This window comes from Oryzias melastigma, linkage group LG16 (assembly GCF_002922805.2).
Source record: "Oryzias melastigma strain HK-1 linkage group LG16, ASM292280v2, whole genome shotgun sequence".
NCBI classification, from domain to species: Eukaryota; Metazoa; Chordata; class Actinopteri; order Beloniformes; family Adrianichthyidae; genus Oryzias; species Oryzias melastigma.
The window spans coordinates 27,735,166-27,748,744 of record NC_050527.1 but is presented as its reverse complement, the minus strand read 5'-3'; the positions used below and the strand labels follow the sequence as shown (position 1 = coordinate 27,748,744).

Here is a 13,579-nt window from a genome sequence, read left to right as displayed (position 1 = left end):
CACACACATTTACTTCACAAAACACACACAACATGCACTTCACACACACATTTACACACACACACACATTTACACACACACACACACACACACACACCTTGATGCAAACGCACACAAACATTCACAAACACACCTGCAGACATGCACGTACACACACATGCACACTCATCTGGATGCAAACACACATATTTATTAACACACGCTCTCACACACACATGGGCATGCGCACACACACACACACGTGCACGCTCTCACACACACATGGGCATGCACAGACACATACACAAATGCATGCGCACACACACATACACGCACACACGTGCACGCTCTGAGCCGGTGCGGTGGGTGTGACGCCTCATCCCTGCTCTAACCCAGGGCTAATTGGGTTATTACTGAAACATATTCATTCACTTCTTATTATGCCGACCCTCATCTGTTTAAATTATGAGATCAAAATACGACTTCAGCCAGTTGATATAATGAAATTGAAATTAAAATGAATTAGTCTTTCTAATGGTTTGTCCTCAGGGGGCCGCGGGTCTGTCCCCCCGCGCTGTCCGGGCCTCCGCCGCCTCGCCTCACCTCACCTCGCTCCGATCCGATCGCCCGCTCACCTTAACCTGAACGCCGCTCTTCACTCAGCGCTCTGCTTTTCTGCTTCAGGATTTACAGGAAGTTCCAGTATCTGCTGAACCCGAGACAAGTGTACAACCTGGCCAAGAACGGACCCATGCCAGGGTAAGAGGCTCCGCCCACAGTCCAGAACAAAGACTTCAGTCCTGAAACCGGGTTTAGAGAATCCACATCAAACCCAGAGGATCCAGACCAGTTCTTTTAGCTCGTTAAAACTTTAGTCAGAAAGGATTTTATTTCAGGCCAAAAAACTGGGTTAATGTTGGTTAATGCTGTAAGCTGGAAAGAGAGTGTAAACAAAGGGTTCATGGGAAATTAGTGCGGCTAACTTCCACGACAACAGTCCTGCCCAGAACTCAGATGTGAATTTTTAATGAACTCCTGCCGCTCTGCAGACACTATGTCCTGGAAAATGACAGGTTTATTTTTTTTATTTTGGCTAAAAATGATAATTAAAAGATCACTGGGAACACTTTGACAATAGAAACATTCTGGTTGAGTGAGACTTGAAAGTGTTTCTCTCTAAAGTTATCAGGAAAACGGTCGTTGTTATCTGAAGAGGTTAAAGTGATCGATTTGAAGGAAAACGTGATAAAATCCTCTTCTAACGGGTCTGCAGACTGGTTTGGTTCATTTTAGCTGTGAATCGTCTCCATCAAACCAGCGGAGATGTTTGTTTATTTAAACCAAACGTTCATCGTTTAAACCTCCTATAAATGATCAGACGTGTTATTGATCAACATCAGTTCATTAGAACTGAATGATTGTAACGGATCAACTCCTTTTTTAAAACCTAAAACTACTTAATAACTAAATCTGTTTATTGTCACCAGTTTGGCTCTAAATATTCTGTATTTATATTTATGTTTTTGTCATTTAAGGAGATCAAAAAGTAAAAATAAAAGGAAAACTCCAGATAATAAGAAAGTTCTGGAATGTCTAATCTGGTGTTTGCGTTGCTAATGCTGCGTGTGTTGATGCTGGGGTGTAATAACCACGATCAGATGCAGACGCCGCCGCCGCATTTAGTCACTTCCTGCTCGCAGGACGGCCTCAAATGAGGTGAGTTCAGACATAACAAACGCTGGAGATGACGGGATCGGCTGCGACGACGGCGGCCGAGCGTGACGACTCTCTGCACCACGTGTGATCGTGCATACCGCCGCCGCCCGTGGGTCCTCGCGGTTCACACCTGTCATTAGAAGGAGGAGTGGATCATTACATGCATGCATGCTTCCTCACAGGAACGCTGCGGCGCCGTGCCGCCCCGTTGTTTGGCTTTGATTAAGTGGCATCTTTGTGGTCCTAAATAAACAGCAGCCTGAAGCTCGCCGCCGCCGCTGCCTCCTCAGCCCTCCTCCGAGCTGGCGGCGTCCCAGGTGACCCTGGCCTGCTTGTTAATGCTCAGTCAAGCGTGTTCACCGCAGCACGCATTAGCGGAGTGGACGGTCGGCGTCGGACACCGCGGGCCGAGGCCGCCGCACACACTGCTGACAATTAGCTGCCTCTGTAATGCAGTTAGAGCAAATGAAGTGTTTGTTTCTTGGTATTTAAATATCCCCAAAGTTGCCTTTCATGTTGTCGGCCGTCTGTTTTGCTTCTAATAAGGTTTGCAGCCCCAGTCGGAGAGTAATTGAGCGAATCATTTACCCGCCATATGAGGCTGGGAGGCTGGCTCATTCAGTTAGGGCTTTGTTATTGTGAAGGAACGGAAGAAGTTGGACTGAACATTGCCTGTCATGATCCAATTAGTCCCTTAACAGGCAGGCAGCTCTCTGAATGAATGATATCGATGCAACATGTGCTGTTCTGGGGGCCGAGGGGCTGTGCTGACAGCTGTGTGCACGGTGACATGATGAAGGTGAGGAGCGGCTGTTCCTGAGCGCACGACCACGCTCACACAGACTAAAGGACCGTGTCTGCTGCAGGCTGAACTTCTTCAGGGACGTTCCTGACTGCAGGGTGTTGGCCTGTGGAGGAGACGGCACTGTGGGATGGATCCTCGACTTCATTGGTACTTCTTCGGGATTTTTTATTCATTCATTGTTGCTTTTGTCATTTATTTATTTCTATATTCAGAGCAACATCAGTTAAATAAAATCCTCTTCCAGCTTTTGAGCTCCAAACCATTGACTGTATATCAGAGAACTGGACTGAGTCAGTCCGGCTCCAACCACATGAAGTCAATTCGACATTTTTTTCACAATCCGGACGCTGGAGCCAGATGGCGTAGACGGTGATTGGTCTGAGTCGGGCTGAGTCATCGTTTCCATAGCAACCACTCTGACCAATCAGGAGTGAGCTCAATGAAAGGCCACACCCCTACCACTTGAAAACAGGCTATAGAAAATCTGTCAAACATTTTGTGCATTGGACGTGGAGGCCAGCAGGCTCCGCCTACTTTTAATCAAGGCATCTCATTGGCCAGTTTATAACTTGAACAAAATAAAAAATATTAGGATAAAAAGAGGATGATGAAGAAGATTTGATGTTAAAAAGAAGGTATCAAAGCAAGAATGGTTACTGTAGATGTCCTAATAGTAGCTCCGGTGTTTATTCCCTAAAACATTTGTCACAGACAGAAAGGTGATGACTAATGGGTTCAGTTTGTGGTGAAATACGGTTACAAAGTCTTTCTGGATTTATTGAAATGATGAGAACATTGCTCTGATCAGCAGCGGCTTCATCAGTCTCTGTATCAAAAATCCTCTTCACTTTCACAGAGCGATAAAGTAGTAAATAATATAAATACACTTCAGTCCTCCTAAGGGGAAATTGTTGGGTCTGCTAAAGCCCCTTACAAAATGAAAAGGTAAAATAAATAAAAACACTAAAAATGTAGTTAACATTTAGAAATGGGTTTAATAAAAACAAGTTTAAAATGATAAAAAGTCACTAAAAATTAGAGCTGGATATCAATAATAATCTCCAGAAACAATTCAATTTGATTCCATTTTTTTCTATTCTTTCAATCCACTCAATTCAATTTGATTTATTTCAATTTACTGGAGTTAACACAGTTTAGACATTTGTTTAGAAATACATCAATGATCAACTATATATTTTAAATATATTTATATTAATCTGATCCAGTTCACATATTATAAAATGTATCAGTGAAATAATGAGATTGTTAATATCATCCAGAGTTACATGGATTCTCTGAAGGAGAAGTTCTAACCAAAATGTTCAGATCATTAACATTGGAAACATTGTTCTGCTTCTCCTGGAGGACGTTTCAGTTTGGCCACTAGGTGGCGATGGCGCTATAGCATTACACTTTTATCAAGAAAAATAAGTAAAAAATAAGAAAAAAAATATGCTTTAAACCACAAATAGTTTCTTTAAAAAATATTTCCTTAAGAGTTTGGAAAATTCATATAAAGATCATTTAGTCAGAATGTATGTTTAGGTCGACCGAGCGTTAGCATTAGCCGTCCTATGGGAAACTCCCTTAAGCGTTAGCATCAAGCTAGTGGACTTTAGCTTTGTGTGCTAAATTGATTTATTTTTTTATGAATCGATTATTAATTTGATAAGCCTAAATCGATTCAAATCGATTTTATTGACCTAGACCTACTAAAAATATGTATCACTATAAAATCATGATAAATATGTTCAAATATATCACCTAGCGGTGTGTTCATCACTTCATTCCATCGTTTCCTGGACACGTTTCTGTCTTTGCTCAACAGTCCATGATCAAACCAGTTCTTTTCATTTGCTGCTCGCTTTATTCGCACCTCCACCAGGAAATGGTTTGCTTGATCCTCCTTTTCTTTTGCAGCCGTCTTCTCAGTTTCACCCGTTTGTTAGCGGCGTTCTCGGATACGTTCCCTAGAATGTTCTTTGGCGTGTGCTGCCAAACGAAGTTCAGATACTAAACCGAATGAGCGTTTCTTCACCATTGCTACACTGGATCCCCACACAATTACCACAGACAGTCCGAGCACGATCCTGGGAAGGTGGGCGGGTCTTAAAGGAGCTGGCATCAATCAGAGACTATTTGAAGATATACAGCATTCTGACCAATAGAACGACTGAGAAAGAGCTGTTTATTTCTCTGTAGAATTCTTAGAGCCACTTTGTATTCTGAACACTGAGGAGGAGGAGTCACTCAGTCCAGTTCTCTATATACAGTCTATGGTTTAATCTCACTTTATTGCAAAAAAGATGCAAAATTCATGAAAAAGTTTTTAGGTGGTTTACAGGTGAAAATAAGGGGCGTGTAATAAGAATTTTTAAAAAATCACAACATTATCAGCAGACACTGAGTAAGATGGACAAAGAAAAGCATGAAAACCTTGAGATACAGTCTATCATTTTCCTTTTTTCCTGTAAATTTTACATTTTGTGCTTATTTTGTTTGCTGCGTTTTCTTTCTGTTTTTGGAAAAATGCTCTATATTTAAAAGTATTCCTTTTCCTTGTTGTTGCTCGCCTGAATCACCTTTTCTGGGTTAAAAATAAACACTTTCATTACCTCCAGGTAATGATGCCAGCTGCTCAAATAAGATGATTGCCTGAGTAAGAAAATGACATATTAGTCGTCATTTGGAGGAAGCAGAACTCACCTGGCCTCCTGCGTGTGGTCCTGAAGACTTGTTTTCATGCCATCAAAAATTGCTTCAATTTTTTATCAATCAAAACAAAGGCAGGTAATCACCATCAGGCAAAATGTGTTTTTGAAATAGATGGTGGAACTGGAAATTTTCAGATTGTCTTTGGGTTTTACAGGCAGAGTCACAAAATGGGTTTTTCTTTGGCGCTTCGGCCGTATTTGGTTCATTTAGCAGCTTGTTGTTGATCATCGTCCCTCCATTCTAGATAAGGCCAACTTGGACAAGAACCCACCTGTGTGCATCCTTCCTCTTGGCACGGGCAACGACCTGGCAAGGTGTCTGCGCTGGGGAGGAGGTACCGACGCAACATTCTGCTGCATTAGCAGTCCTGCTAAACAGGAAATAAACAGTTTTTCATCCCGAAGGGACGACGGTTTTAGGGTTATTTTCTACATCCACAGTGAATTCAATGAGGTCAAATCAGGATCAGCTTCATGAAATCAAAGAAGATTGAAAATATATATAAAAAAGACATTTTGACAGTTTTTAACTCTAGTGAAGAATACATTTTTAACATAAAAAATGTCAGAAATCCAACCAAAAAATGTGAAGAAATTCTGACAATTTGAATAAATAAAAACTATAAACCTTAAACTTAATATGTTTTTTTATTAGTAACAGCTGCTGTTTTGTATTTTCAGTTTTGTTGTTCTCTCTCGTCACTTTTAGTCTCAATTTACAGTTTCATTTCAGACTTTTCATTTTTGGAATAGATCCCAGTTTTTTGTGGGGGCGGGGCTTTGAGCCTATTGACTACCAGGACATGATTGACATTAGGGCTGCCACGATTAGTCGATCAGTCATGACTATTAAAATTGTTGACGACTAACTTAATAGTCGTAGATGTCACAGGAAGTTCTAGGAATGAAGACGCTGAAGAGGAATCATCGTCTAGATAAGCTAAGCTAACATTAGCGCAAACAGAGAGTAAAGCTGTAAATGTTATTGTTAGTGATGACTATATTATTTAGAGGATCATCCGTGATCCATATGCATCACAAGATCCAGATTGGTTGATTCAGATTTGATTTAAGTCTTGTTTTAATGGCAGAAACAAATGAAGTAAAGAAGATTAAAGTTTAATAAACATTGGACTTTATTTTTAGTTAGAATTTAGATTAAACATTACAGTCTTAAAGGTAAGGATGTTTAAGATGTGTGTTTTACATCCAGACTATTAACATAATCATTTGTGGCGGCCCTACCTGACATCAGATTTTATGGTGACATAAACTGCACTTGTCTTCCGTCCTCTGATGTGGCGTACTGTCGTGAAAATGCTCCCCTAAAGTTTGGTCCGGGACTTACGTTAGGAAATGACGTCACCGTGACCTCTGTCATCCCATGTCAATCATGTCTCAAAGCTCCGCCCCCACGTAAAATTGAGATCAGTTCTGAAAACGAAAAGTCTAAACTAGAAACTGTGAATTGAGACTGAAGTGAAGAGGGAGAGAAATCAAAAAAACAGCAGCTGATTTTAATCAACATTTTAATTTGGTAACAGTTTTAGGTTTATAGTTTTTATTTGTTCAAATTGTTCGACAAATGTAAAAAGTTTTTTTTAATCTACCTTTTTACTTTTTTTAGAATAAAGATTTTACTCGTTTTCTGTTAATTTTATTTCACCTTTTATTTTACAAATTTACTATCTTATACTTTAAGCGGGTCTTGATCGGACTCCATAGAATTCCTACAGTTTGTTAAAAATGAAAAAATTTATCTTTTTTGTCTTAAGACAGTGAAAGCTCTGGACGCGTCTGTATAGTGTCTTCTCCTGTTTTGAATCTGCTTCCTGTTTCTCGGAGGTTACGAGGGCGAGAGTCTCTTCAAGATCCTGCGGGACATCGAGAACAGCTCCCAGGTGATGCTGGACCGCTGGAAAATCGACGTGACTCCTACGGATAAGGAGGAGCGAGGAGACCCGGTACCGTACAGCATCATCAACAACTACTTCTCCATCGGGGTGGTGAGTCAGCCGCCGACGCGCTTTACTGTTTACTCCAAACATGAACACAAACCACAACCCTGAACCACAAAGGTCACATGACCTGAGACCGACGGTGTCAGACGCAGCATTTTACATGAAAGTCCAATAAAAACGTCGTCTTTGCTGAAGGTTTTAATTGTAGCCACATGTGCAGAGCGGTAATTGACAGCTGATTGCAGGTTGCCTAGCAACTGCATGATGCCTCTCTGCACAGAAACACCTCCCCGCGACTGGGACCGCACCGAGTCTCACATTTAAAGTGTCAAAAGAGAGCCGCTCCCACGCTGAGAACAAACACGAGATCAACCGCAACACAAACGCCTCTGCGACTCGCACGTTCAGCGTCATTACAACCAGACGAGAGAATTATTCAATGAAGGAAGAAACACAAATATGAGCTGGAACACCAACAAGGACATTCGTCTCTATACAACAAATATGTCATGAAGATGAACATCAACAAGAAAACTAGTTAGAAAAAGAATAAGCGTCGCAGGATTATAGAGCAGTGGAGTCCAGTTTAATGTCAGACGATATTTTCGCCGACCGGGATGTGAAAGACTCGAGCTCTTATTTAATCCTATAGCGACCTTTAACACTCAGACATTTGGGTTGATTCCTCACCGACCACAACCCGGTAAGAGCCACACATCCTCCAGAAAAATAAGACTTTGTATTTTTGTCTTTTTAATGGGAAATATAAATAAACTATGATTTTATGGCATTATAAAACAAGCTTTTAGAGAAAATTGATTTTCTTTCCCAAGTACGACATTTTTAACAGAGGTACACAAGACTTTCTTTCAAAATAAAAGACTTCCTGTGTCACATAAATCTAGTGGTAGGTAGTTTAATGTCAGCAATGACATTTTTTTTTTTTATTATAAGCGTTTGTCGTGCTTCTTAACCAGAAATACATAAATCTAAAATGAAAACAGATCTAATTAACTGTAATTTTTGAACCATGAGGCACAAAAAAACACTGGAATTTGTCAAAATGTTTAGTTCTCGATTATCGAACCACTATAGCTACTGTACTTTGGAGGTTCGCAAAGTGATACATTATTTCACTTTTTTAAAAACTTTACTTTACAGTTACTTTTTTAAAGTAAAATCTTTGTGTTTTTCTTTGACCAGAGAGCCACTGTGGGGGGCTAGAAGAGCAGACCCCTGTCTTAGTTTCCTTTCATTTCTGAGAATAAAGTTTATCTTCATCCTCTGTCAAATACCTGCTTTAAACTTTATTTATACACCAGATTTAATGTAGGAACTAATAAAACGTGATTTAGATTGTTTTAACCCATTACTGTAAAGTGGAAACTACAAAATCAGACGCCAACTTCACCTCATCTCACTTTTAAGGTACAAGGAAAAAAACAGTTGCTAAAACTGGTATTTTTTAAATATAATAATACACTGTTTGAACAACTTTATCAGCAACATCCTCGTGACATTACACCGCCAGTGGATAAATATTCTGCACTAATGAATCATGAATTCTGCACTATTTTTTTATCCGTTAACTGCAGCTTTTATTTTGAAGTGGAAGACTCTTCTGTTTCCTCTTTTCTGCCAAAAGAAACTTTTGTTTGTTTGTTTCTTTTGCTAGCTTGTAGCATTTCAGTTTAGCAGTCGCTGTAGCCGCTTTAAGAAAGTAGCGGATGGATTTACGACCTGACATGAGTCGGCTGTGGTGGAGAATCCAGCAGTTTTTCAAAATAAAACTTCCTTCAGAGTCAGATTAGAAATAAAAACAATGTATGTTGTTTTTTTTCTCTGTAGTCCGGGGTTGAAGGTTTGATATGTGCATGTTTGGTAAAGGCGGCGACGTGCTCGTCTGTTGACCTTTGACCTGTAAGCGGGGGTGACTGGACAGGAAGTGCTCGGCTCCACGACTGTAGGGTTCTGGTTCAGGCGCCTCATTGGCTGCAGGTTGAGCAGCTCTCAGGTATGAAGGTGAGACTGAACGAGAGCAGAGCAACCTTGAAAATGAGAGTTTTGGATGAATAAACTTCTCCTCCAGTGGACTGTTTGAGCATCATCACGTTTGTCTGACACATTTGTGGATAATCCTTGAAACATTCAACAAAACAAGAATTTTAAACATTCTTTGCCTGGATTTGGGAGTAAAGGATCTAGATTAAGTCCAGAAAACACTTTTGTGTTCGTTTGCGTTACACCCTGAGAACAAAAGTTAGTTCTTTAACAGAACGGAGACGCTCTTCTTCTCCAACACATCCAGCAAACACACCTGTAATGAGATCACCTGTGAGCGCTGTTAGGAAAGTTTCAGCACGCCACGCCGACGGCAGACGAGGAGAGATCACACATGACGGCGACGCATCGCAATCGTCAAGGCGTGGCGCTTTCCAAGATAATAAGACGAGTTTTACCACCTAAACCCTCGGAGTTGGTGTGCTGTGAAGACGTGAACACTTTTAACAGAAATAAACTCTTTTTGGTGGAGACGCTTTTCTCACAGGCAGATTTAAGAAATGGAGGTTAGTTCACGTGTTTTGGTGTCTAAAAATACTGTAAAAAACGAACTGAAGAAAGTGTTTTGGAGCTTCCTCTGGATTCAGTATCACTCGTTCTGCTGGAATTAAAGCCTTTGTCACCTGTACAGGTGCTGAGGGTTTTTGGGTTGTCTGGTCTGTGGATCTTCATAGTGGAGTAGCTACACCTTAATGCAAACGTGTCAAAGTCAAGGCCCGGGGGCCGGATCCGGCCCTCCAGATCATTTTATTTTATTATTATTAATGACCCGATATTATCTTGTTCTCATTTCTAACTTGTATAATTTTGACAAAATATATTTTGATGGAGTAAAACATTGAAAGTTATTTAAGGTTTAAGTTGATTTATTCTGGAATAATATTCCTTTATATTATTTATAATTATGTTAAAAAGTTAAAGTTTTAAAATTGTCCTTCTGTTAGCTTTCTGGAACATTTTGGCATTTACTAAGATTCTGTAGGTTATTTTGGAATTTAGCTAATATTTCATCTACGTGCTAGCTGTTTTGGCTAACTTAGGCTTTTTTTGTTTTCTAGGCTGTTTTTGGACTCTAGGTATAAAATGTGGGTCCATTGAACCCATGTTGGTAGTTAAACCAGAGGACCAATGAGAGACTCAGATTTGTTAGTGACGTATGGATGACTTCCTGTTTCATTCATGGAGCGAGATTTACCAGATTTAGACGCTTTGACATTTCATGTCAACCCTCGTCCAACTGTTGGGGTCGGACATGCTTTAGTAATCATTATTAAAAGAAGAAGAAGAAAGGGAAGCCCCCTCCTGCTTGTGCAGTGTGACAATTTGACAATTAAAAAAAAATGTTCCCAGTAGAGTTTTAATTATGATGAAGTTTTTAACCAAATCCTACAACCTAAATGTCTTAAAAAGCCATTTGTCATGTTGATCTGAAGCCTTTGTTTCCAAAATCTCTTCTGAGGGGGCGTGGGTTTTTGGAGCTGAGCTTGTAAAAACATAAAAAATATGATTTTCATGGGAGGGGGACTTTAAAGAATGCATGTCACATTCCGGGTGTGAGCGTAGCATCAGTAAGCATGTCCCACACAGGTTTGATCATCCGAGCAGGACGCTCGTATCCCCCGTAAGGTCGGCCATGACTGAAGCTTCAGCGAAGCAGAAGGCCGGAGCGGACGCAGCATTCCCTGGCAGTCATTGTTCCTCCTTTCTCAAAGGTTTTTCTGGTAGACGCTGGAGCACCTGCTGGAGCGGTATAATCAGTCCATTTATTTGTCTTGATCAAATTGTCGTTAGACCTTTATTGAGATGTGCTCAAGCTGTAACCGTCCCTGATCCACAAACGAGCCTCGTTGTGCGTCTGCATGGAGTTACGCGGCTCTCGTCAGCTCGCCTTCCCATCTCCCACATAATGACACTGATTTCACGTTGCTCATGTGGGCCATTACTGATAAATGTCAGGGGGAAATATGGTAATTGACATTTGCAGGTGGCAGAGGAGGCGGGCGCTGGGGGTCTGAGTGGACTGACGGGGGCATAAGTGATGCATGGCCTCACAAATGTTAGTTGAATAACACCTCCAGCCCGGGCCCCTAATGACCACGTTTGAGGATATTAGCAGACGGGTCTTGTTAACATTGTGATAGACGAGAACAATGTGTGTAATCGGTCTACAGGCCAAACATATGGTGTGGGGGGGGGCTTCATCCTTTCATGTTTCATCGCATCCGTTTGCTGCTGAGGAGAAACGGTGGCACCTTCATGGAGAAGTATTAAGGTAAACACCTGAAAAAGTGTCAAAGCTCTAAAAACAGGACACAAACGTGAGAGTTTGAGTGTGACGGCGGGAAAATACCACCAAAATTAAAGTTCACGTTTAAGGTTCTAGTCTGAACCCAAAGAAGGTCTGGAGAATGTGGATTTGACTCCAGATGTTTGAGTATTTAAACATCAGATTTATCTGAAGATTTCAGGCTTTCTGACAGTTTTGACTTGCCACAAATTAGTTAAAAAAAACAGATAAAACTTCTGTTTTGTTCTAAAGAATGACAATTTAAAAAAAAAATTATTTAATTGTATTGATATTGCCCAATATCACAAAAAATGGCCTCATTCGTCTTCAAGTCGGTCATAGAATATAAACAACAGCTAATTGTTAAACTAAACAGACTAAATAAAACTGGTTATTCGTACCGTTAGACCCTCTCCTCCCCGTACGGAAAAAGTCCTAAAAAACCTGATTCAGGAAAAAAAGAAGATGAAGAGATCCTCTCCCAGGACGAACAGGAGATTTACAAGGACTATTAAAGAAGAGCCAGCTTATCTAACTCTACAACTACGTATCTGAATAGAGTTCATACAGATAGGACTGGGGGGTCCAGGGCCAAGACGAGCCAGAGGCGAGGTCCACGGCCAAGACGAGCCAGAGGCGAGGGCCACGGCCAAGACGAGCCAGAGGCCAGGTCCACGGCCAAGAACAGGAACACACTGGGATCTGAAATCGGAACAACATGTGAATCGCACTGCACCAAACAAATATAACCTGAAATATCGAGAAAGAAAATCACATTTGACCACGAAGAGCCATGACTGACTGTCATTATCCAAGTGCATTTTTATATATTATTTATATTAATTTGTTCCTTTAACTCTGTTAAATTTTACCAACTCTGTTGGGTTAAAATAAAAATCACATTAGTCACTTAAAGGAGATAATTTAGAAGATATTTAAAATGATTAATTCAAAAAGGTCACATTTAACATAAGCTCTTTTCCATAATGTCATGTAGAGAAAGTGTCGGCGGTGCATCGTGTGGAGTCCCTCAGGGTCTTAGTTTGGGCCCCCTACATTTGATCTTTTTCGTTTTTTTCAGTAGGAAATATCCTTTACATTTTGCTGTATATTTTAATTTACTTTATTTGTTTGTTAGTTCTTTGTTTCAACTATACATAGAAAACAATAAAAGAAAACAACAAAAGGACATTTTAATATAGATTATGAATTACAATAAATGACATCAATATATTGTTTAATTTACTTTATTCTATTGAGTTTTTTTGCTCGGTTTTATCTTTTATTTTTCTGAATCTGGTCAAAATCTTGAAAAAAGAAATGTCTCTGTTTTTTTTTTTGTCTTTGCTAAATGAAGGAAATGTTGAATCTAAACTTCGGTCTGCTCATCTTGTTCTCTTATCGTCGTCTTTCTTGATTCTAGTTTCTAGTTTCATGAAAGCAGTCCTGAACCATAAATAAGTTTTTGTTTGAGCGATAAACCTTCAGTTTGTTGTTGGATCGCTTCGTTACAACAAAGTGAAACTGATTCTGTTTTGAATTGAAGACTCATTTTTCTCACCTGAGAAAATGACTCAAACTCGACGATTTGATGTTTATTTCGTGGTGGTTATTATGAATTTAGTCCGTTTTCTGTTGAGTCGGCGTTCTCGAGCTGAGAGCGGCGTCAGGAGGACGGATGGAGTCGTTTGTGGGGATTATCTCCGTGGGTTTGGGTGTGATCTAATCTTTAATCCTCATCAGGTTTTTCTGCTGTGAAGGAATAAAAGTGGAGATTAGATGACGGCTCAATCCTGTAATTACCTCTGAGATTAGGCAGATTTCTGCAGCTCGTCTGAAACAGAAGATCAGCATTTGCTGAGTTTTCTCCTCGTTCCTCAAAAAGCGGCCCTCCCTCCTGTGAGGATGGGTTTGGATCCAGCGGTGCGGCGTGGCGTGGAGGGGCGTGGCCCGGCTGCTGCCAGGATTAATGGCGCCGTCCCTTTGGGAGGATGTGGAAGTGACGTGAAGTGTAATGATCTCAATCAGGGCGAGGGTGAGAGACAGAACTAATCAC

At 40.6% G+C, this 13,579-nt stretch overlaps 1 protein-coding gene across 5 annotated transcripts in view; it reads left to right on the top strand.

The window, feature by feature from the left end:
- The window catches only part of dgkb (diacylglycerol kinase, beta), a 94,782-nt gene that overhangs the window by 48,354 nt on the left and 32,849 nt on the right, over window positions 1-13,579 (top strand). For all 5 annotated transcript variants that reach the window (XM_024258528.2, XM_024258530.1, XM_024258527.2 and 2 more), the window contains 4 exons: window positions 664-738; window positions 2,562-2,647; window positions 5,460-5,549; window positions 7,060-7,220. In XM_024258528.2, the coding sequence (XP_024114296.1) occupies window positions 664-738; window positions 2,562-2,647; window positions 5,460-5,549; window positions 7,060-7,220 (412 nt within the window). The remainder of the gene's footprint in view (window positions 1-663; window positions 739-2,561; window positions 2,648-5,459; window positions 5,550-7,059; window positions 7,221-13,579) is intronic.